Genomic DNA, 23,834 nt, shown 5'->3' with positions numbered 1-23,834 from the left:
CAGAGAAAAAACTACAACCTGAGGCATGATGGGAGATTTAATATGGTGGATAAATATGACATGTTTTATTTGTCCTGCTGCAGGAATGTGATTAGACAGGAATGTGGATCCAAATCATATTAGAGAGGAAACAGGCCAAGAACAACTGACCTTTGACCCCTGGAGGTTTTCACTGTCAGCTGATGTCACATATTACAGAGGAGGAGGAGGAGAGGAGGAAGAGAGGAGGAGAGGAGGAGGAGAGGAGGAGAGGAGGAGAGGAGGTTTTGGTTTTTGCTAAACAACACTGGCAACGTTAAAAAACGTGAGCAAAAAAAAACCAAGACATTTTTTCAGTGTAAACAAAGGATCTGAACCAACTCATACAATCAACCGTCAGATCATAACTTCATAATCAGCTCCCCCCACAGCCCACACCCGTATGAAGTCCTGTAACTTGTCCATTGTTTTATAAAAAACATATTCCACCCTGAGTCGAGACTTTAACAGTCCCTCAAAGACTGGCACCAGGTCCAAGCACCCAGAACTCTGGGTCTTGTTCCTGCGTGTCAGCCAGATAGCCAGCTTTGCCGACCCAGATAAAAAGTTCAACAAAGTACAAACAGATTTCTCCTTTGCACAATATTTAGGACCAAAAATAAATAAATCAAAGGAAAAGCACACCCCAAATCCCTGAAACAACCTTTTTAACAGTTCAAACAGTGATTCTAGTCTATGACACTGAACAAACAAATGCTCAAGGGTTTCAGTCTGTGAACAGAACACACACTCCTCTCCCACCCCAGGATCCATGTGCGCTCTGTATCTGTTCGTAGCTATTGCACCGTGTACAACCCTCCACTGGAGGTCTGCCGTCCGCTTCTCAACGGGCAGCTTGTACAGAGACCAGCTGCCCTTCGGGGAAGCGTCTGGGCCAAAGAACTCAGTCCACCCCGACTCCCTAACTTCAGAGAGGGACCGGAGATGGAGGACTTTTACACAGATCAGGTACAGATCCTTCTTCCTTACATCCTTGAACTTGTCCAGGTGTGGTGTTGTGAGAGACAGCAGCCGTCCCCCCCTCTCCCTCCACTCCCCCACTGCAGGGGAAACAGACAGAGCGGGGAAACTGTACTCACTGCCTTCGTTCCATTGTTCGCACAGGGTTCGGTCTCTTACAAAGGGTCTTAGATGGGGTGGAAAAGCCTCACAGACTTCTGCCACCACCCTGTTAAACAAACGAATGGAAGTAATTTTACTCCTCTCTCTCAGGACGTTAACTGGCACAGCAGTCAGCTTCATCAAATGGCCAACTTTGGTGCAACCAGCACCTCTGAGGCTGGTCCGCAGGCTGGCAGATTGCAGGGCTAGAGTCTTCAAGAAACCATTACAAAACAATGGCTCTTCAAAAACCCACATACCCGGAGTCTGATTGCCTACACGCTGGAACTTGAACCCCTGCCAGGCCTGCAGTATGGAACTGTAGAATGATGTAAGTCCAGACAGATCAAGATCTGCACTCTCTACCAGGAACAGTTGTTTATCGTAGTCCAAACGCCCAGCTCTTCTCAAGAGCAGCCGAGCTGTGTCTAGCCAGCTTGGACCACTGTTGTAAAGGATCCGCTGCGCTGTCTGTAGTCTAAAAGCAGCAACTTTGGACTGGATGTCAACAAGTCCTTGCCCACCCTCAGCTACAGGTAAGCACAAGGCTGCTGCCCAGATCCAGTGCTTACCAGACCAGAAAAAGTCCAGAATTGTCCTTTGAATGTCCTCTATGAAGCCCCTCGGCGGTGTCAGAGGGATGAGTTTGTGCCAGAGAGTCGAGGCAACCAAGTTATTAGCAACCAGAACTCTTCCCCTATAAGACAGCTGGGGCAGCAACCATTTCCATCTAGACAACCGAGCGCACACTTCCTCCCTCATTCCCTCCCAGTTCCTTAACTTGTACCCCTCAGTGCCCAAAAAAACTCCCAACACCTTCAGCCCCTCCCTCTCCCATTTGAGACCTCCAGGCAAAGAGAAACCGCTGAGCCGATCCCTCAACCTGCACAGCAGAGGCTCAATTGCTAGACTATATAACTGGCCAGAGATGGGACAACCTTGCCTTATGCCCCGCTGTCAAGTCAAGTCAAATTTTATTTATATAGCGCCAATTCACAACGGAAGTTATCTTGAGGCACTGTGGGTTAGGGTTAGTATTTTATAGTCAGAACAGAGCAAGGCAACCGGCCTCCAGTTCTTTAACAGTGCCAAATCCCCCTTCTGGGGCAGAAGGGAGAGTACTGCCCTCTGACAGGACACCAGGAGACAACCAGTTTTATAGCACCATAAAAACTGACCTTTGACCCCTGGAGAGGAGAGGAGGAGGAGGAGGAGGAGGAGGAGGAGAGGAGAGAGGAGGAGAGGAGGAAAGGGAGGAGGAGAGGAGAGGAGGAGGAGGAGGAGGAGAGGAGAGGAGAGGAGAGGAGAGGAGGAGAGGAGGAGAGGAGAGGAGAGGAGAGGAGAGGAGGAGAGGAGGAGGAGGAGGAGGAGGAGAGGAGAGGAGGAGAGGAGGAGGAGGAGAGGAGAGGAGGAGGAGGAGGAGAGGAGAGGAGAGATGATGTATGTGTTTTTATTTAAATCATTTAGATTGAGTCACTGTGACATCATCATGATGTCATCAGCTTGTGGACCAATCATTTGCCTGATACAGTCCATCTTTACTCCCTGTGAGGACTGAGGCTCAGACTGACCTCTAGTGGACAGACTGGAGAACTGTTAATGTGTTCAGGCTGCAGGTTAAAGTCCTGGTTCTCAGAACAAACTGAACATGATTCAGATTCACTGTTTCTTCACTGTGACAAATGAAACCTTAAAGATTCTGCTGAAACAGAAACATCAGTCAGTGCAGCTCCTCACCTCCTCACTCTAACTTCCTCATTCACCTGTACCTGTACAACACCTGAGCTCTGTTGCCATGGTGATTTACGCTGCGTCTCTAAACTGCTCTGAGCAGTTTGTGTTGGAGGTTAACTCTGTGTTATTCTACCGAAGCTTCACACTCAAACTGTCAATCAATGAAAACATGTTGGGTTTACACTCTGCAGTTAAAACCAGCCAGAGATCAGGTTGGTACTAAATAACATCAGCTGCTGTGATCCTGGACTGGACTGATCTCTAACAGGAGGAGACTCTCTCTGCTACACTCAACACAGAGACACTGAGGAACCAATGGACCAGGACCAGACTCCAAACCCAGGATACAGAGGTTGAGTGAATGTGGTGTTGAAGGTGTGGAGGTGGATCAGAGAGTCAGAGGAGACTCTGTAGAAGGACAGAGAGCCAGCAGGACAGTCCACATACACTGCTACTCTGTTAGAGACAGAGGAGGAGGAGGAGGAGGAGGAGGAGGAGGAGGAGATGTATGTTCCTCTGTTATTGTGACAGACAGAGTAACCACTAACATCAGAACACCTCAGTCTCCAGGACTGATCGTTCAGTCCAAACAAACAGTCTCTGCCTCCTTTCCTTCTGATTCCTCTGTAACTCACTGAGATATAAACATCTCCTCTCCACTCGACCTCCCAGTAACAGCGACCAGTCAGACCAGTTCTACACAGCAGCTGAGGACAAGGATCAAATCTGTCTGGATGATCAGGATATGACTGATCCTCCTCCACAAGTGTCACCTTCCTGTTGTTGTCAGACAGTTTGAGGAATCTGTTCACTGTGTTTGTGTCGATTGTGAGTTGACAGGAATCTGATGGAGAGAACAAGACACAGCTGCAGTTATTGATCGATCATCTGATCATTGATTGACAGTTTGAAGCTGCTTTGTTTTCATCAATCAAATGAAAAACACACTTACACTTCCTCAGACCTGGTGTCAACCATCGGACTCCACCAGGCTCCACCCTGAAAGGAGGAGGGGGGTCAGACCAGCACATTCTCTTTCAGCAGGACAACATGGACATTACATGGCTCTCATACACAGACTGTTTGATGGTTCTGTTCAGATGGAGGCTTGTATGTATGGATGTACATTCAGCACAGAAACAAAGGAGCTGGAGTCAGAGCAGGGAGGAGACATGGAGGAAAGACTTCATCATCTCAGATATTTGGATTATTATTGTTGCTCTGTTATTATCAGTGTGTGGACACTGAACAGAGGCCTGAACTTCAGCAGAAGAAGGGAGGAGGATACTGATGGTGTGTTTACTGTCACAGGAGAAATTCATTTATTCTCGAGCTGTGACGGTACCTGAACCGTTCACCGTGATTCTGAGAGACCGACTCTCGCTGCTCTCTTCACTTTCTCTCCTATAGTCTTCTGTTCCACATCATCTGCTGCTGCTTTCAACTGTTCTCTTTATTTTTTGATCTCTACCTGTGTATTGATATTTTCTCTGACTCTAGTCTGTTCGTTGTTAGTTTAGTTTAGTTTAGCCGTTTGTAGCCTCATTATCTTAAATTGTAGCCTCACCTTCTCACTCCTACAGCTAACCTTGATTAAACTAACGACCACTGTGGCTTGTGTTAGCTGTTCTGCTCTTGAAGACAGGGTGTCTCTGCTGGAGAGACGTGTCCATCAACTAGAGCAGCTCCTTCCTCCTAGCATTACCTTAGATATGACGGGCACTCCAGATAGCGTTAGCCACGGGCTAATGCTAGCTTAGCCTCGTCAGTGTGTGTGGAGTTCGTTCCTCGTTGTGTGTCCAGTCTCCATTTCCCGCCGTACTATTCACAAGTTTCCTAAGTTTCTAAACCACCATGTAGAAAACACCACTCCTGCCACTGGTGACAGTGCTAGGTCCCATAAAATACTGAATAAAAGGCCACAGAAACACTAGATGTCTCATTCCTATTAATACTTCATCTATAGGTACCTTGCCACACCAGGCTGCTACCAGCAGCTCCAGGCTCAATATGATCCTCAAATTTGGCTTCATAAATATTAGATCACTTTCTACCAAGGCATTATTGATAAATGACTTGATTCTTGAACATAATCTGGATATGGTTGGTCTATGTGAAACATGGCTTAAACCAGATTTGTTCCTGCCTTTAAATGAAGCTTCCCCACCTGAGTATGCCAACGCACATGTTGCTCGGGCTACGAAAAAAGGTGGGGGCGTCGCTTTAATTTATAAGTCTTTCTTTGGTCTAACCTCAACTCTTAATGTCACTTTTAACTCCTTCGAGGCTGTAGTATTGAAACCTTCTCCAGTAGCTTCCGAGCCCCATGACCAGGGAAATAGATTGCAACCACTCAACCTTGTGGTACTTTACAGACCACCTGGCCCCTACTCACAGTTTTTAGATGAATTTGGAAATTTTTTATCATGTCTTGTCACATATAGTGATGATATCCTAATTATGGGTGACTTTAACATTCACCTAAATAAAGCCTCTGACCCTCTAAATATAGCCTTTCTGGCACTTATTGATACTTTCGGGTTCACACAGTCTGTACATGAACCTACTCACTGTGGTGGTAACACTCTAGACCTACTGCCAGAGCAGCATATTTTTCAAATTTAATCAATAGCAATAAACATAATCCTAGATTTCTTTCTGACACTGTAGCTAAACTCACTAAAAAGCAGCAGGCTCCTAGCTGTCAGCTGTATGTGCCTATAAAGGCTGACAATGCCTCTCAGATTAGGGAACTAGAGATCTGCTTGTCTTCTGTTAAATGCTGGACGTCTCGAAACTTCCTGCTTCTTAAAATTCCTAATGACTTATAAAATTCTAAATGGGTTAGCCCCCTCATACCTGTCTGAACTTCTTAACCCTTATATTCCCTCCCGTGCTCTGCGTTCTCAGAGTGCAGGGCTGCTGTCTGTCCCCAGAGTCAAAAAGAAGTCAGCAGGCTGCAGGGCCTTCTCCTATCGGGCCCCCTTCCTCTGGAACAACCTCCCTAGTGATATTAGACAGGCTGACTCAGTTGAGGCCTTTAAATCCAAACTAAAAACTCATCTTTTTGCCTTAACTTTTAACTAGCACATTATTCTGGTTCCTATTTCAGGATACCATTTTTCCCTCAGCGGGTTGGGTCAGTCTCAATGCATCAGTTAAGATTAATAGTTAGTAAATGTTGTCCATGATGTCCTGCCGACGAGATTATTATTAACTGTCTTAATATCACTGCATCACTTTAACTGTGTGTTCTTCCCTCAAGCACATTACTGCCCAGGCTGTGCTTCTCTCTCTCTCTCTGCTACTGTCTCTCACTGCAGGGTTCTGCCTCCAGAGCTGGAGAGTCTCCTGCTGCTCCCATGATCCAGCTCAACCCATGATGCAACAATAATTAAAACATTTACTAGTGTTATTGATAGTGTTAGTGCTATTAATGTTTCACTGTTTGCCATTATTATTCAAGGAATAATAATAATAATAATTATTATTATTATTACTATTTACATTTTGACTTAGTCTGTGTATCTGCAGTGTTGTCTTTCTCTCTCTCTGTCTAAACCCAACTGGTCGAGGCAGATGGCCGCCCACCCTGACTCCGGTTCTGCTCGAGGTTTCTGCCACAGTCGCCTAGTGCTGCTCATGGTGGATCTGTTGGGTTTTTCTCTGTAAATCTTATAAGATAAAGAGTACGGTCTAGACCTGCTCTATATGTACAGAGCCTCGAGATAACTTCTGTTGTGAATTGGTGCTATGTAAATAAAACTGACTTGACTAAAACAGATCAGGGTTTGTCAACCCCGACTTTACCTAAGAACCTGAGTTAAACCAGAGGAGGTTCAACTCTCTTCGTAGTTCAGGCCTCAGGTCTCTAAAGTCTTTAGGATTGTTGTGGTGAAATCACTCAGAGCTCAAAGTGTCTCTGTTGGTTCAGGAGCAGTTAAACCAGCTGCAGCTGAAATGTTTCCAAGCTGCTTTGTGCTGATACAGCAGGAAATAAAGTCTGATTAAAAACATCTGTAGTGGTAATAAAGCTGAAACTCCTGCTCAGGTCACAGAATACAGCTGACAACAGCTGATTTCATCACTGTGACATCTTTTCTCCTCAATATGACTCAGTGAGTCATAATGAGAGACTGAAGTCATAATGAGGAGAAAACTCCTCTGTTGTTGTTGAAGTCAAAGCTCTTGTGTAGAGATCTGTCATCAGCTGTGACAGAGAAAATGTTTCCAGCTCTTCCTCCTCTATCAGACATTGTCTGTGGCTGCAGCAGGCCTCTCCATACCTGAGAGTGTCCAGTCTCCAGCCTGGATCCTTCAGTCCAGCAGACAGCAGCTTCACTCCTGAGTCTCCTGGATGATTGTAGCTCAGGTCCAGCTCTCTCAGATGGGAGGGGTTGGAGCTCAGAGCTGAGACCAGAGAAGCACAGCCTTCCTCTGAGATCAGACAGCCTGACAGGCTGCAAGAGGTAAAGCCAACATGGTAACAAGGCAAAGGTAAAATGTACTGAGATAAATTTAGGAATATACTGTAAACATCCTGACCTGAGAGTCTCCAGTGAACAGTGTGAACTCTCCAGTCCAACAGACAACATCTTTACTCCTGAATCCTGCAGGTTGTTGTTACTCAGGTCCAGATCTCTCAGACTAGAGGACTGGGAGCTGAGAACTGATGATATCTCCTGACAGCTTTTCTCTGTCAGACTGGTTTGATTCAACCTGATAAAAAAGGAATGGAAACACGACAGAAAGCAGGAAGAGGTTTAATGTCTGAATTGCACAGAACATTTGTCCTGGAGGGGTGGACAAATTCCTGGTAATTTACAAGGACGATAGTATGAAGTGGCAGTATGAACCCTAGAGGTGAGTTCTTTTGGTAACAAACATGTTCCTGTATAATTAATTTAATCTGACCTGAGAGTCTCCAGTGAACAGTGTGGACTCTCCAGTCCAACAGACAACATCTTCACTCCTGAATCCTGCAGGTTGTTGTTACTCAGGTCCAGATCTCTCAGACTAGAGGACTGGGAGCTGAGAACTGATGATATCTCCTGACAGCTTTTCTCTGTCAGTCTGGTTTGATCCAAGCTGATTTTTTTAAAAAAAAGAATGACACAACAAAACACAACATAAAGCAGGAAGAAGTTTAATTATTTAATTGTTTGAATTGTACAAAACATTTACCGTAATTTCCAGACTATTGAGCGCACCTGAATATAAGCCGCAACCACTAAATTTAAAAAGAAAAAAAAAATTGTACATATATAGGCTGCACTTGTCTATGAGCCGCAGGTGTCAACGTTGTAATAGAAGATTTACACATTCACGCTGCCGTCTCGAACGTCTCACCATCGATTCATTGATGCCAAGCTTACGTGCAGTGGCTCTATTTCCTTTTTCAACAGCCAGATCGATTGCCTTTAACTCAAAAGCTGCATCATATGCATTTCTTCATGTGATTTCCATGATGAGGGTGTGTGCATTAAGCGCAAAATGACTGATCTGAAGAATTTAATGTGAGTGCGTTTGATCTAATTTGAACAGTTTCATTGGTCCACTGTGACCTGTTCGGTAATTTCATTGCTCTGATGTGACGAGGCTAAATGTTTTGGCGGAATGACTGTTAGCCCGTGAAAATCTATAACTTCCGCATCATTATCATCATCATCATTGTTTAAGCTGCAAGGTTGAAAGCGTGTGAAAAAAGTAGCGGCTTATAGTCCGGGAATTACAGTATATAAGGAGCCTTTTTCCTGGTGGGGTTGACAAATTCCTGGTGATTTACAAGGACAACAGTCACCCTCAACTATTAAACATGTTCCCATATAATTAATGTAATCTGACCTGAGAGTCTCCAGTGAACAGTGTGGACTCTCCAGTCCAGCAGACAACATCTTCACTCCTGAATCCTGCAGGTTGTTGTTACTCAGGTCCAGGTCTCTCAGACTAGAGGACTGGGAGCTGAGAACTGAGGACAGAGCTTCACAGCTTCTCTCTGAGAGGTTACAGCCACTCAGTCTGAAGAGATGATGATGAACAAAAGGACAAACAACATTTCTGTTAAATTGTAATCACCTTAAATTGAGACTGGATCAAACAACAATCAGAGATGACAAAGGTCTCAGTTTGTGGAAATAACAGACCTACATTTTAACTCTGGGCCAAAAATAAAAGGACTTTAAATTTGTTCAATTTGACCTGATTCACCTCCACATCTAAACAGTTACCAGAGAGGAGGAGTTAGTTTTGGTGAAATGTAATCTTGTCTCAGAACTGACTGAAATCCTTATTGTTCTGTCTTAAACTGTTTATTATGATTGAACGAGTCATTAACAAACCTGCAATAATCTAAATAACAGTTCATCAAAACATGGATGAGTTTTTGTTTATTAGACTGAGTTCATATTTGTTACATTTCAGACATCATTTAAAACAAACTGTAACTTGATCTGACCTGAGAGTCTCCAGTGAACAGTGTGGACTCTCCAGTCCAACAGACAACATCTTCACTCCTGAATCCTGCAGGTTGTTGTTACTCAGGTCCAGATCTCTCAGACTAGAGGACTGGGAGCTGAGAACTGAGGACAGAGCTTCACAGCTTCTCTCTGAGAGGTTACAGTCACTCAGTCTGAAGAGATGATGATGAACAAAAGGACAAACAACATTTGTGTTAAATTAGAATCACCTTAAATTGAGACTGGATCAAACAACAATCAGAGATGACAAAGGTCTCAGTTTGTGGAAATAACAGACCTGCATTTTAACTCTGGGCCAAAAATAAAAGGACTTTAAATTTGTTCAATTTGACCTGATTCACCTCTACATCTAAACAGTTACCAGAGAGGAGGAGTTAGTTTTGGTGAAATGTAATCTTGTCTCAGAACTGACTGAAATCCTTATTGTTCTGTCTTAAACTGTTTATTATGATTGAACGAGTCATTAACAAACCTGCAATAATCTAAATCACAGTTCATCAAAACATGGATGAGTTTTTGTTTATTAGACTGAGTTCATATTTGTTACATTTCAGACATTTAAAACAAACTGTAACTTGATCTGACCTGAGAGTCTCCAGTGAACAGTGTGGACTCTCCAGTCCAACAGACAACATCTTCACTCCTGAATCCTGCAGGTTGTTGTTACTCAGGTCCAGATCTCTCAGACTAGAGGACTGGGAGCTGAGAACTGAGGACAGAGCTTCACAGCTTCTCTCTGAGAGGTTACAGCCACTCAGTCTGAAGAGATGATGATGAACAAAAGGACAAACAACATTTGTGTTAAATTTTAATCACCTTAAATTGAGACTGGATCAAACAACAATCAGAGATGACAAAGGTCTCAGTTTGTGCTTCAGATGAAAATTTCCTCTACATCCAAACAGTTGAGGAGTTGTTAGTTTGGATGAAATGTAATCTTGTCTCAAGCTGAAGATGTAGCTGTTTATTATGATTGAACGAGTCATTAACAAACCTGCAATAATCTAAATAACAGTTCATCAAAACATGGATGAGTTTTTGTTTATTAGACTGAGTTCATATTTGTTACATTTCAGACATCATTTAAAACAAACTGCAGCTTGATCTGACCTGAGAGTTTCCAGTGAACAGTGTGGACTCTCCAGTCCAGCAGACAACATCTTCACTCCTGAATCCTGCAGGTTGTTGTTACTCAGGTCCAGATCTCTCAGACTAGAGGACTGGGAGCTGAGAACTGATGACAGAGCTTCACAGCTTCTCTCTGAGAGGTTACAGTCACTCAGTCTGAAGAGATGATGATAAAGAATTAAAGAAGAAAGGAAATTAATTTCTCTCCTGTTGAAAAGACAGCAGTGTCTTTAAATTCTGATAATAAATCTAACTCTACATGTTCTGTTTGTACTTACAGAGCTTTGTTAGAGGCTTTGACCACTGGCAGCAGCCTCAGAAGAGCCTCCTCTGAAGCAGAGTATTTCTTCAGGTCAAACACGTCCAGATCTTTTTCTGATGACAGTAAGATGAAGACCAGAGCTGACCATTGAGCAGGAGACAGTTTATCTGTGGAGAGACGTCCTGAACTCAGGGACTGTTGGATCTCCTCCACTAGAGAACGATCATTCAGTTCATTCAGACAGTGGAACAGGTTGATGCTTTTCTCTGCAGAGGGAGTCTCTTCAATCTTCTTCTTGATGTACTGGACTGTTTCCTGATTCGTCCATGAACCACTTCCTGTCTGTGTCAGCAGACCTCGTAGGAGAGTCTGATTGGTCTGCAGTGAAAGACCCAGGAGGAAGCGGAGGAACAAGTCCAGGTGTCCATTTGGACTCTGTAAGGCCTTGTCCACAGTTCTCTGGTAGAACTGTGTTGGTTCAGGTTTGTTTCTGAACAGTTTAGACCACCTGGTGGTTGTTTGTTCTTCTAACAGCAGATTGACTCCAGACTTGATGAAGGTCAGATGGACATGAAGAGCAGCCAGAAACTCCTGAACACTCAGATGGACGAAGCAGAACACCTTGTCCTGGTACAGTCCTCTCTCCTCTTTAAAGATCTGTGTGAACACTCCTGAGTACACTGAGGCTGCTCTGATATCGATGCCACACTCTGTCAGGTCTGATTCATAGAAGATCAGGTTTCCTTTCTGCAGCTGCTCAACAGCCAGTTTTCCCAGAGTTTTAATCATCTTCCTGCTCTTTTTATTCCAGTGTGGATCTGTCCCAGATCCTCCATCATACTTGATGGTCTTCAGTTTGGTCTGAACCACCAGGAAGTGGATGTACATCTCAGTCAGGGTCTTGGGCAGCTCTCCTCCCTCTCTGGTTTTCAACACATCCTCCAGAACTGTAGCAGTGATCCAGCAGAAGACTGGGATGTGGCACATGATGTGGAGGCTTCGTGAGGTCTTGATGTGGGAGATGATCCTGCTGGCCTGATCCTCATCTCTGAACCTCTTCCTGAAGTACTCCTCCTTCTGTGGGTCAGTGAACCCTCTGACCTCTGTCACCATGTCAACACACTCAGGAGGGATCTGATTGGCTGCTGCAGGTCGTGTGGTTATCCAGAGGCAAGCAGAGGGAAGCAGTTTCCCCCTGATGAGGTTTGTCAGCAGCACGTCCACTGAGGTGGACTCTGTAACATCAGTCAGGATCTCAGTGTTGTGGAAGTCCAGAGGAAGTCGACACTCATCCAGACCGTCAAAGATGAACACAACCTGGAACTCTTCAAACCTGCAGATTCCTGCTTCTTTGGTTTCAGTAAAGAAGTGATGAACAAGTTCCACCAAGCTCAACTTTTTCTCTTTCAGCACATTCAGCTCTCTGAAAGTGAATGGAAATGTGAAGTGTATGTCCTGGTTGGCTTTGTCTTCAGCCCAGTCCAGAGTCAACTTCTGTGTTAAGACTGTTTTCCCAATGCCAGCCACTCCCTTTGTCATCACTGTTCTGATTGGTTCATCTCTTCCAGGTGAGGCTTTAAAGATGTCTTCTTGTCTGATGGTTGTTTCTGGTCTGTCTGGTTTCCTGGATGCTGTTTCAATCTGTCTGACCTCATGTTCATCATTGACCTCTCCAGTCCCTCCCTCTGTGATGTAGAGCTCTGTGTAGATCTGATTCAGAAGGGTTGGGTTTCCTGCTTTAGAGATCCCCTCAAACAAACACTGGAACTTCTTCTTCAGGTTAGATTTAAGTTTACGTCGACAAACTGGAGCAAAATGTCCTGAATGAACAAAGAAACAACATCAGTAAGTGATTTATAAAGTATATATGACAGTTTAATCCTCCTAAAGAATGCATATATGAACATATTTCCCTCCATGTGTTGAGACGTCAGTAAACGTCTCATTTCTCCATCATGTTAAATCTTTAGAGAAATCCTCTTACTGCTCTGCAGACAGTCAGCCAGCTCCTCCTGCTTCATTCTCCTCAGGAAGTTCAGTGTGATCTTCAGAAACTCCTCTCTGCTGCTCCTCCTCTGCTCTTCATCATCACTATCCAACACCTCCTCATCCTCCCTCTGACTCTCTAAGCATTCTGGGTAATCTAGACTCAGAACCTTCTGCATCTTCTTCAGCTCGTTCTTCACAAAAGTGACGATGTTCTCCTCCAGCAGCTGGAACAGAAAACTATATGAATGACTCCATCAAACTAAAATCATGGAGCCAAACATCAGATCCATGTTGGACACACTGACAATCCACTGGTCTAAAAAGCGCAGCATGGAGATTATTGTCAACACAACAGATGTAAAAGTAGTTGTTGTCCATGTACAGACCATAAATATGGAGTCCAGGTGTGTTTGATGCTGCTGGGCAGACTGACCACTGGGAACCTCTGAGCTCTCCTGGTCCACTCTGTGGAGGAATCATGAAGAATTAGCTCACATTATGTCTGTCCACACAGAGACAGACACAAGCTAAAGGTCCATCAAGTCATATTTGGATGTGAAGAGTGAATCAGACGACTCCCTGTAGTGGTAAAGGTTTACTAGTCCTGCTGATCCCACTGAGAATCAACAGCTCAGTCTGCAGCTGTTTGTAGCTTTCAGCTCAGTGTTTGGCTTCACCACTCACTTTGGTTTAGTCCCAACAGCTCTCACCAACCCTCCATATAGCTCTCCCTCCCTCACTCAACACTGCTGAAGTGCCCTGAAGCAAGGCACCTACAACCTCCAGCTGCTCCAGTGGAGCTGCTCAGTGTCTGCTTGTATCAGACTGGTTGTACTGGGCAGCTCCCAGTATGAACAATGACAATGAAGCAGTAAAGTTTCACTGAGTAAAGTTGAAACATGAATCAGGAGCATTGTAAGGGATCAGTTTACTCCATCAGAGGTGTTTGTCAGATGGTGGAACAGCGTCTGAAACACCCACCTCCCTCAGTGATTGGTCAGCTGTGTGGAGGTCAGAAAGTAGGCGGGGTTTCAACTTCTCTCTCAGCTCTTTTTTCATTCTTCACACAAACTGTTTCTGTCTCTTTTCATGTCAACGACTGAGGTGGACACTATGAATGTCTTCCAGGAGAGACTGTCTGAACATGGGAGGAGTTATCTCCATATTTAAACCACATCACGTCTCCCCCCTCTCTATGACGGCCGGAGTTTTACCTCCACCTTCCAGTGTGGACGTTCACAACAGATAGAAACACTTTGATTTCAGACGTGGTCCAACAACACGTCGTACAAACTAGTTCTTTTCTAGAAGAACCTGAGTCTCACTGTCAGTTACAGCTTACATCTGATCAGCTGATGGACGTCGCCCTTTAAAGTCAATGAAAAAGCCCTTTGAGTTGTCGCTCTTTAAAGACAGACAGCTGGATTCAGGAGAGTCTGGTCTCTGCTGCTGGATCCTGAAACTAAAACAGAACTGATGAATCTGCATGTTGGATAAAAACTGATGGAAAATATGTTCAAACACAAAAACTAACTTTTACTGTGAAATGTCTTTCTGTCAGTTTGAAATTCTCACCTTCCAAAACTTTGTTTGAAATAACCATCATGATCCATTGACCAGTCGCTCTTCATGAACACAGGTCCAGGTCCAGGTCCAGGTCCAGGTCCAGCAGAGTGTGGTGAGTGCTGCTGCTCTGGGCTTGAACACAACACACACAGAGCAGTGAGTGTGAATAATGATGGTGCAGTGATGTGAGTGCTGAGCTCTGACATGGAGAAGAGTCATGGACAGTTAGAGATCCTCATCTCACCTCTGAGCTTTGGTCTGGCTCTCATGTTCCCCACACAGAGTGGTTTTAGAGGGAGGGACTCCCTCCTCTCTGTCCTCACTCTGATTCATGCTGCTCCATTCACATCCAAGATTGAATATGCTGTCAGTCCACTAGATGGCGCCAAAGTGTCTCCTGCAGAATGACTCATTATTATCACATTAGTAGAAGCAGGAAATGAAAATCCTCGAGTAAAGTACAGAGACTGAGACAGGTTAGTGTCAGAATGATTTGTGGAAGAACAACAACAGTGTGAAGGTCCTCAGCCCCTCTGACTGCCACACTGAGTCCACATCAGTCCTGTAGAGTCCATCTAATCACACAGAAAGTCAGAGCTGTTCTCCAGCGGCTGTCCGGCCGAGCTCACACCGACTTTAGTGGCTCAGACAGCGGGAGAGCAGCGGCTCCTCTCCGCCTCCTCCACAGGCTGATTGAGGCGGGAAAAGCTGCCTTCAGTCATCAGTAAGTGGAGCTACACAGTAATAACGACTCAGTGTTCAACTACTGACATCAACTGACTCTGCTTCTACTCTGATTCCACCGCTTCAACTCCACATCTCCACATATGGGTTAAAGACGCAGCCGTTAGTTGTGAGTGAGTTGAAGAAGCGAGCGGCAGATTTCTGCTGTTTCCAGTGGAAGCAGCTGACAGCAGCCGCCACTAACAACATGAGCAAGACTCATTCAACAGGAAAACACTGACACATGTCGCTTACATTACCTTTAGATGGAGGAAAGACGCTGCGCCACGATCAGCAGACAAAGTGAAAGTCAACTTTAAACCGGAGACGAGTCTGAGCTTCAGTTATTGTAGAGCTGCAGCTCAGGATTATTCTCCTCATCCGTTCATCTGACACTTGTTTCCTCCATGAAAACCATCCCCCTTGTTAAGCTGCGTCTCTCAGGTCCACACATAGAACATGAGTCTGAAATAACTCGACTGTGCTGCTGCAAAGATTCTGTCCGACACCAAGATCACTGACTTCCTGCTCCTCTGCTCACCTGCGACACTGTTTGTGGGTGGAGTCAACGATCTCGTCGTCACTGCAACATCTTTGCTCCACAGGTGTTTTCTTTGATCGCGTCAACAAAGCGGAACCGGAAGCTGAATCCAGTGAAGCGTGATCCAGGTAAAGAGCTGATTTTACTAACGGACTGTTTGTAGCTGAGTGTCGTTCATCCCCAGACATCATGTGACCAACAGCTGCTGTCGCTGCGTTCAACAGTCCATCATGAGGAAGGTCAGTTCAACTAGTGGACATGAACTCATCCATCCAGTGTCAGACTGAGACAGGTTCAAGTTGACGTGTTTTTCTTTCAGTAGAAAACACGTGTTGTTTCTGTTCATGTTGTGTGAGCAGCCTCTGCTTCCTTTACTTAAGTAAAAGTACAAATACTCCATTACAAGTAAAAGTCCTGCATTCAAAACTTTACTGATTGTTTTCGGTTCTCTCGACCAATAAACAAACACATCTTCCTTCAGTTTATCAGAATAAATTCAATTTCAAATCAGAACATCTGAACATGGAAATACTCAAGTAAAGTACAAGTACTAGAGTAAATGTACCTGCAGTGATTTATCATCCATCCCTTTTCCTCCTCTTGTCCAGGCTCAGGTCGAGGTGGCCGCAGGATTAACAGGTTATTGCAGACATCCCTGGACCCCAGCTCCTCCTGGAGGATCCTGAGGGGTTTCCAGTTCCAGATCAGAATCAGAATCATCTTTATTGCCAAGCAAGTTCACACATACAAGGGATTTATCTTGGTGTGTTGGTGCTAAAATCATGACAAGAAAGAGAGAAAAGTGAAAGTCAAGAACAAGGCCAGCAGCAGACAGGAAGAAGCTGTTCTTGTGGTGTGAGGTTCTGGTTCTGATGGACCACAGCCAGGGTAGGAGGCGTCGGCCATGATGTTTCCTGCCCTCCTCAGGGTAGGACCAGGTGGTGATGGAGGAGGTGAGGATGGACTCAGTGATGGAGGTGTAGAAGTGCTCCATCACTGTCCTCGGCAGATTGAACTTCAGCTGCTGCAGGAAGTACGTCCTCTGCTGGGCCTCCTTGATCAGGGAGCTGATGTTTAGGTTGAGGTCCTGGGTGATGATGGACCCCATGAGATGATGGGGGAGGGTGGAGCTGTGTTCTTCCTGAAGTCTACAACCATCTCCACTGAGTTCACAGCGTTAAGCTCCAGGTTGTTCTCACTGCACCTGGTCACCAACTGATCAGTCCCCCTCCTGTAGACGGACTCATCCCCACCACAGATGAGCCCAGTGAGGGTGGTGTGGTCTGCAAACTTCAGAGGGGATGGGAAATAAAATCTCTCCAGTGAGTCCTGGGTCTACCCTGAGGTCTCCTCCCAGCTGGACGTACAGGAAAACCTCCAAAGGAAGGAGCCCAGGAGGATCCTGATCACAGTGAATAATGAGGTGAATCATTTCGTGCATCTGTTCACTGAATGTGTCAAAAACATTTCAATAAGAGTCAGATCTGGAAAAGTCTCAGTACATGAATGAAGACTGGATTGAGTAGAGACCCGTCAGCACCTGCTCTTTGATAAATGAATGAAACAAACTTCAGGATTCAACAACACGTTTCTCTTGTTTGTCTCTGTGTTGTGTTGAAGTTCTTTGTTTCACTGACTGAGCTGCTTCTAAACTGTTGTTCTAACTCCAGACCTGTTTCCTAACTTCAGTCTGTGTCTATAAATATCAGGATCAGTGGAAAGGGGAAATAACAACAGTGATTTGTCATCTGTCCGTCCGTCTGTTCATTCGTTCGTCTGTCTGTAGGAAACACAACAACATGCTCTCGCTGCTTCTTCACACCTTCACCTCCGTCTCCCTCCTCACAGGTGAGTCTGTACCTGACTTCATGTCCGCTGAGTGGTTTCAGTAAGTTAGAGATTCTTTAACAGTTTAAGAAGGAAGTTATGTTGTACAGTTACAACATAATGTGAATGTTCAACATGTGGTTTAAGGACGATTCTGCTGTTTCTTGAGACCTCAGTTAAACTGTTAAAGGCAGAACAACTGTGTGAATGTGTTAAAAGTGAGTGAATAAGCGAAGGGCTGTGTTTAGATTCAGACTATCGTAATGTAATGTAAGGAAACATAAAAAGGGAAAGGAAATAATCCTGGAAATAAAACAGAGCAGTTAAGGTTCTTCTGAGGCATTTGGAAAATTTGGACACAACTGAAGATTTTCATTTACATGTTTCTGATAAATACAGTCTGAGCTGCATGAAGTTAAAATGTTAGAACAGAGACTTCACAACACTGACTCCAAACGTCACCTGCTCTGCTCAGTGATTTTAATCCCGTCCATCTGGATGGACATTGGAGATGATGATATCCTCAGGAAGTGTCCTAAACCCCGGAAAATTAGCATGTTAGCACTTCCTGTTCCCTCGTCCCAGAGTCAGTGTGTTTCTGGTTAAATGTCTGAAATAAGGTCTGTGGTTTTAACACAAGCTCAAGACATTTTCAGGTTTGATTCTCGGACATAAAATGGGTCAGTAAATCCCCCACTCCTGATGTTTGAAGCTTTTACGTGTCTTAAAAAAGGCGGTGTGGTTGGTTTATTAGCTATTAGTTCATTAGCTAGTTAACGTTTTACTGCTGGAGGTTGTAGTGATGCTAACTTCTGGGTTCAATAATACGTGGTCCCTGCAGGACTCTAATTCTTGGAGGTTTTTCTGATGCAGTTTGATCACAGCTCCTCTGGTGGACATCAGAGGAACTGCAGCTCATGAGCTGATGTTTGAAGTTTTGCATGTTTGTTTGTTTGTGTGTCAGTGTCGGCCCTTTTGTCTGCGGTCACCACGGAGACGGTGGTGGGCGTGGCCGGGCGGAGGGTGGCGCTGCCGTGTCGTACGGAGGCGGCGAACCAGAGAGGGGTGGAGGTGTGCTGGGGGAGGGGGGAGCCATCACTGTTCACCTGCCACAACACCGTGATCAACGTCAATGGAGATCACATCACATACAGGAAGTCATACAGGTACACAGGTGTGGGGGGCGGGGCCTCATGTTGCTGATGACCTTAAATAACCCCACCCTCTTCCTCTCCTCTGCAGGTACTCCGTCTCCTCCTCCTCCTCTCTGATCATCTCCATGTCTCGTCCGTCAGACTCTGGTTTCTATCACTGCAGAGTTCAGCTGCCCGGCCTCTTCAACGACCAGACGTCCACCGTCCACCTCATCATCATCCGTACGTTCAGACCGCCGCCGCTCAGTGTGACAACGTCCAGAAAAACCAGAGTCTTTTAACTGTCTGTCCTCCTGCAGCTCGCTCTGTGGTCTCTGATGACGGGGACGCCGAGAACCTGAACGCACCACCCGCTACAACGAGTAAGTACAGGACTGAGGCTACGGGAGCCCTGAACGGACCCAAAGCTCCTCACAGGGAAACCTCGGTCTGTTTCCTCTGCTCTGACTTTACATCCAGAGACTCTGTTTGTTCTTTATCAGTCTGTTTCATCTGTTTGTCAGGTCCCACCACAAGAGACGGGACAGAGGAGACAGGAAGTGATGTCACCGACTCCACAGAGCCAATGGTGGCGCTGGTCCAGGTACCGAACACTGAGACTAGGACTGCTTTTTTTCATCATTCGATCAGTTGTTGCAGCTCCAACTGAAAGTCAGACAGTTTATAGAGACAGCTGAGTGAGACTCAACACTGATTAATGTGTTAAAGCCCTCAGGAAAATCTGACTAAAAACAACAAAGATTAATTATTCATTAATTATTATTAATAGTAATAATAGTAGTGTAAATGTTCTGACTTTAATAACAACAGGATGATAATGAAATAGATGAAAGGACTCAGAGCAGGAAGATGTCATTTTCACCAAAGAAGTTGAAGATTTAAAAAGTTTAAGGCGTCTGATTTTAATTTGATCTTTGATTGTAAAACAGTTTAAACTAAGTGGTTGTGAGTGATGTTGTTTGTTTGTTTACAGTTGCCTGTCCAGCAGCAGCAGGTAAACAGTCTGCAGACGTTTGTTGGAAACACAGTGAGACTGTCCTTCATCATCTTCATCCCTGCTCTGCTGCTGACTGCTGCTTACAGTCAGTAACGTCGCCCTCAAGAGGCCAAATTACACGTTTACACCATCAATATCTTTTTATTCACACTGCAGCTTTAAGGAAATAAAACTGCTTCAATTCACAACTTCATCATTTATTCAAATGTCATGTGTCTGCAGGAGTGTGGAGGACCAATCAGAAACCAGAGACTGACAGAAGGCTGAACCAATCAGAGGAGGAGGAGGAGGTCACCTGTGTGTGATAAAGGTAAGTTCCATCAGGATCTCATTCCATAAACCAATCAGATTTCACCACAGTCTCAATCAGCCAATCACGTTGTTGCTGTCAGATTTTAACTGTGTTCTCTGCTGTCAGCTGTCATTTCATCCCATCACCTCCAGTCTTCATGTCCAGTCCACTCCTCATCACCTTCATCACATCACTCTGTCTTTGTTGCTCTCGTGTTGTAAAGTTGTTAAATCTTTCTTTTTGTAAAGTTAATAAATTCATTTAAAACAACATCTAAGGTCGTATTACTCCATCATAGAGAACTGTGAGGCAGTGATTATCTTCATTATCAGTGCATCTGACAGCTGTTTTCTTTAATAATAAGTTGATTGTTCAGTGAATAAAATATCAGGAAACAGTGAAAATAGTCCCCGTTAATATCTGATCAGTATGTGTTCACTGTCAGACATTCAGATTTAAGAAGCTGGTTTACTGAAACTTTAATTCAAGATTATTGCTGATTAATTTTGTATCCATCAACTGATCGATTAATCAGTATTGGTTGGTGTCGAAATAATAAAACTGACCCTGGCCCAACAGCAAATGTTAATCAGGAGGTTAATCATGCTTTACATATTAAAGAACAGTGTTCTGTGGTTTCTATAATGAGACGGTCTGCAGCGCCCCCCAGTGGCCAGATTAACTCCTGAGAAGCTCATCGTGTCTTAATTCTCACTTCCACACTCACATTCGCTATTTTGAGGGGAAAACGTGTAGAAACATACAGGGCTATAAGTACCCGGATGGTGACTGAAAACGGTCATATATGGTAAACTACGGACGCCATTTTGGCTCGTCTTGACTACGTAGCAGAAAGAGAAGATCAACGAACGTGTTTTCAAACTTACAGAGGAAGATGGACTCCTCGTCGGCGTCGCTAATTTACATTTCGCGTGACACAGAAACAGAAGAAAGTAAGATGTTTAATTTTAAGTGAAGCAGTTGGAGGATATTTTTTGCAAACAACGATTCTGTTGTTGAGACCGTCGTTTCCGAGGAGTTCAAAATGGCCACGTTTGATTTTTCTGCCTCTACCTGGGGAAATTCACGCACTATGCCAGTGAGTATACAGAGTACACAGAGTACTACATGTGCATGTAGTAATGAAAGTATCAGTGTTCGTGTTGCATTGTTTCTTTGCTGTTTATCCGGTTTTATTTTCTCTCTGTGAGTGAATGAGGAGACGACCTGTCTGCACCTGTTGTGGCACAGTTATAATTTCTTCACTCTAGTTATTCCACCGGTGTTTCTGTCATTGAATCTGTTGTAGTTTGTTTGTTTGAGTATCAACAGCTGTAGTTGCCGTGTGGCCTTGGTAAAGTACCATAAAGGAGGCAGGTGTTTGTCAGGATTATTTTAATGTTTGTCAGGTACCTGCTTTCATTAGATAATTATTTCAACACATGAGGAGCATTTAAAACTTTTTCTCTGCGACATAGTTAAATGTTATTCTGTCTCTCAGAATGGGAGGATTACCGTCGATGTAAGTGACATTATCTCTGATATTAAACTGTATTCAATCACCTAAATATTCCTCATAATAACGACCTGTTTCCTCTCCACCTCTGTAAATCTGTTTTCATGTTGCAGTTCTGCTCTCTGACCACCAGATGGTGCCACTGACCGCAGAACAGTGTTCTGTTATTCACCTGTGATTTTACCTGACATAAAATTATATTTCAACGTGACTTATCATTATATATAAATATATATTATTACTATTAACGTTTAAATTATTTTTACTTGTTTTACATTATTTTAGGATCGTGTTTTGCTGCAGAAAATAATCTTTTTAAAGTTTATGTCAGATTTCATCATGATATTTAATCAATATGGAAACTAATGTAACTATCAGTAATAATCCTCTGTACATGTTAGTCATAACTGTCGCTTGTCTTCGTTGTTCTCTCTGCAGTGGATTATTTTCCAGATTAAAAACAGGTATTTAGTGATTTCTATCTCATTTTCAACAATGCAACAGCGCCACTCAGCCATAAACTCTTGTGTAATGGTTAAAAAGGGAACTGCAGCTGCCAGTGCTGCAGATCTCCTCGTTAGTATAGTGGTGAGTATCCCAGCTAAAATACATTACATCTGTAGTGATAAGGGCTACCATAGAGAATGAAAGGGAAAAGTAATCTAATCTCTACAATCCACTGTCCCCACTCAGGAGACCAGGGTTCGATTCCCTGACGGGGTAATACAACTCTATTTTTCATCATGTTGTGGAGCTCATCTTCATCTTTAACACACAATAACTGTAAATTAATTGTTATTTTTGTGTTTATTTTGGCTCCAGGAGCCTGTTTTCTGCTGAGGAGTTCACACTGCTCAGTGTTATGGAGGACTAAACACAAATACATAAATGAATAAAGAATGAACAATAAATAAAAAGCAAAACACACACGCTAATAGGTATTAATTACTTAAATAAATGTTTAAAGAATGTTGGAAATTAATTAGAAAATAAAATGACAAATGTAAATTTAAAATACATACACAAACAATGAAATGAATATTTCAGTTGATAATTAAAAGATTAAACCAGTAGATAAAAACTAAAATGAACACATACACAGCTAAATTGGAAAATACAAGTTTCTCTTCTGCTTGTAAATACGTCTCTATAATCTGCACTCATTTAATCTTTTTCTGTAAAAGTTCAAAGTTTTTTAGCAGAAATTTAAGTCAAGATATTACTTAATGGAATATATTCTGTGTTTCTGTGTGTTTCCATATAATAACATAATAATAACACATGGAAGCAGCGCCACTAAACCCATAGACTCACATGTTGTGGCTGGAAATGGTACTGCAACCTGTGGTGACTTCGATCTCCACACTGTAAAACATCCTGCTGAAATAGTTACAGTCAACCAACAATCGAAGCTGCAGACATTTTTTACAGTGCAGCCTCTGATGAAGTGAGACTCAGGGTCTGAGGTTCAGATACAGGAAGCAGACCGAAAACAAAAAGCTGCCAACAGGAAGTCATCTGCTGACCGCGCTGTAAAAACGTGCCCGACATGTTCACAGCAGCACACTGAAAATAGTGAGAGGCTCTGAGGGAATCAGGGGCTGATGACTTGACTTCCATTATTTCTAAGATGTGAGCTGTTACTGCAACAGGACTCGACTCAGAAAGTTTTAAACAGAAAGTTTAATAAATCAAAAATAATAAATAAATGAACAAGTATGACAAACATTTGTTCTGTAGTAAGCCACAACTGACAAATCCTTTCATTCCTTTTTAAATTACAAAACGTTAACTCAGTATCATGACTGATATCATTGTAATTCAGAACCGAAAAGCTAAAGTGCCTGTGTTTGCTAGCTAACTATGAAAGTAATGTTTGTCCAGTGACGCCACAGGTTGTCGTTACACCTGTTACTAAATGGCTGCTGCAGTAGGAGGAGTGGTTTCTACAGAAACATCCCTGCAGGAGTCTGATTAAAGCAACACTCTGTAACTTTCTCTGAGCAGCAGCGCCCTCTGCTGCCTCCAGTGGTCATTACCTCTGTTGCTGCTCTGAGTCTGAGCAGTTCAGTGAAGCCTCCGACTGCTTCGTCTGAACTGAACTGAACACAACCTAACACTTCGCAGTTTTTGAAAGGTGATGCATTCACTGACTGACAGCAGCTGTGAATGATGCTGCACTGTCAGTGGATCAATAGAAACTCTGTGGTTTCTTGATGGTGAAAGTGTCTTTGAATCTTCATCGATAACTTTCTTTCTCTCTTCCTCATCTTCGTTTGATTTGCATATTCTCTCAGACCGGCTCGTGGTTTTGTGTCCTCCTCACTCTCAGCGCGTCATTTTTTACAGCGGGTGACTCACAGTGTTTCAGCAGCTGTGTTTAAATGTGTGTGTTTGTGTGCGATAACAGTTTGTCAGCGTTCGTCATGAGGATCGTCCTGCTGCTCGCTCTGCTCACAGGTATGACCATCAATACTGACTTCATCACC

The 23,834-nt window shown here is 43.8% G+C and overlaps 2 protein-coding genes across 13 annotated transcripts; one reads left to right on the top strand and one right to left on the bottom strand.

The window, feature by feature from the left end:
• Nucleotides 1-2,542: 2,542 nt before the first annotated feature.
• Nucleotides 2,543-15,541, bottom strand: LOC108892319 (NACHT, LRR and PYD domains-containing protein 12). Of its 11 annotated transcripts, XM_051067947.1 has the most exons (15): nucleotides 15,279-15,541; nucleotides 14,540-14,692; nucleotides 14,305-14,427; nucleotides 14,072-14,191; nucleotides 13,116-13,194; nucleotides 12,725-12,953; nucleotides 10,757-12,560; nucleotides 9,936-10,109; nucleotides 9,329-9,502; nucleotides 8,719-8,892; nucleotides 7,789-7,962; nucleotides 7,420-7,593; nucleotides 7,161-7,334; nucleotides 3,827-3,873; nucleotides 2,543-3,718 (listed from the first exon to the last, which is right to left on the bottom strand). In XM_051067947.1, exons 2-15 carry the CDS (start codon nucleotides 14,626-14,628, stop codon nucleotides 3,165-3,167), a joined length of 4,089 nt encoding a protein of 1,362 aa, XP_050923904.1. In that variant the 5' UTR covers nucleotides 14,629-14,692; nucleotides 15,279-15,541; the 3' UTR covers nucleotides 2,543-3,164. The 11 variants fall into 11 exon arrangements, with proteins under 11 accessions (XP_050923904.1, XP_050923905.1, XP_050923907.1 ...); XM_051067948.1 differs by lacking the exon at nucleotides 7,420-7,593; XM_051067950.1 differs by lacking the exon at nucleotides 7,789-7,962.
• A 992-nt stretch (nucleotides 15,542-16,533) lies between these two features.
• Nucleotides 16,534-20,099, top strand: LOC108892320 (hepatitis A virus cellular receptor 1-like). 2 transcript variants are annotated; one of them, XM_018689812.2, is made up of 9 exons: nucleotides 16,534-16,982; nucleotides 17,346-17,407; nucleotides 18,351-18,552; nucleotides 18,629-18,762; nucleotides 18,840-18,902; nucleotides 19,044-19,123; nucleotides 19,514-19,622; nucleotides 19,760-19,847; nucleotides 19,956-20,099. In XM_018689812.2, the coding sequence occupies exons 1-8, from the start codon at nucleotides 16,978-16,980 to the stop codon at nucleotides 19,840-19,842; spliced, it is 738 nt and encodes a 245-aa protein (XP_018545328.1). In that variant the 5' UTR covers nucleotides 16,534-16,977; the 3' UTR covers nucleotides 19,843-19,847; nucleotides 19,956-20,099. The 2 variants fall into 2 exon arrangements, with proteins under 2 accessions (XP_018545328.1, XP_050923903.1); XM_051067946.1 differs by having other exon boundaries at nucleotides 17,269-17,407.
• The last annotated feature ends 3,735 nt before the right edge of the window (nucleotides 20,100-23,834 follow it).

This window comes from Lates calcarifer, unplaced genomic scaffold (genome assembly GCF_001640805.2).
Source record: "Lates calcarifer isolate ASB-BC8 unplaced genomic scaffold, TLL_Latcal_v3 _unitig_2175_quiver_2134, whole genome shotgun sequence".
Classification (NCBI taxonomy): Eukaryota; Metazoa; Chordata; class Actinopteri; family Centropomidae; genus Lates; species Lates calcarifer.
This window is presented reverse-complemented; position numbering and strand designations above follow the sequence as displayed.

Bases quoted from the DNA above. Each gene is read 5' to 3' on its own strand.
- LOC108892319 (XM_051067947.1), bottom strand. From the start codon at position 14,628: ATGAATCAGAGTGAGGACAGAGAGGAGGGAGTCCCTCCCTCTAAAACC. The intron at 9,503-9,935 runs GTCAGATCAAGT...TCATCTCTTCAG, and splicing joins TGTTCACTGGAGACTCTCAG to ACTGAGTGACTGTAACCTCT. The intron at 7,594-7,788 runs GTCAGATTAAAT...CTTTTTTATCAG, and splicing joins TGTTCACTGGAGACTCTCAG to GTTGAATCAAACCAGTCTGA.
- LOC108892320 (XM_018689812.2), top strand. The intron at 19,124-19,513 runs GTACCGAACACT...GTTTGTTTACAG, and splicing joins CAATGGTGGCGCTGGTCCAG to TTGCCTGTCCAGCAGCAGCA. The intron at 19,623-19,759 runs GTCAGTAACGTC...ATGTGTCTGCAG, and splicing joins GCTGCTGACTGCTGCTTACA to GAGTGTGGAGGACCAATCAG.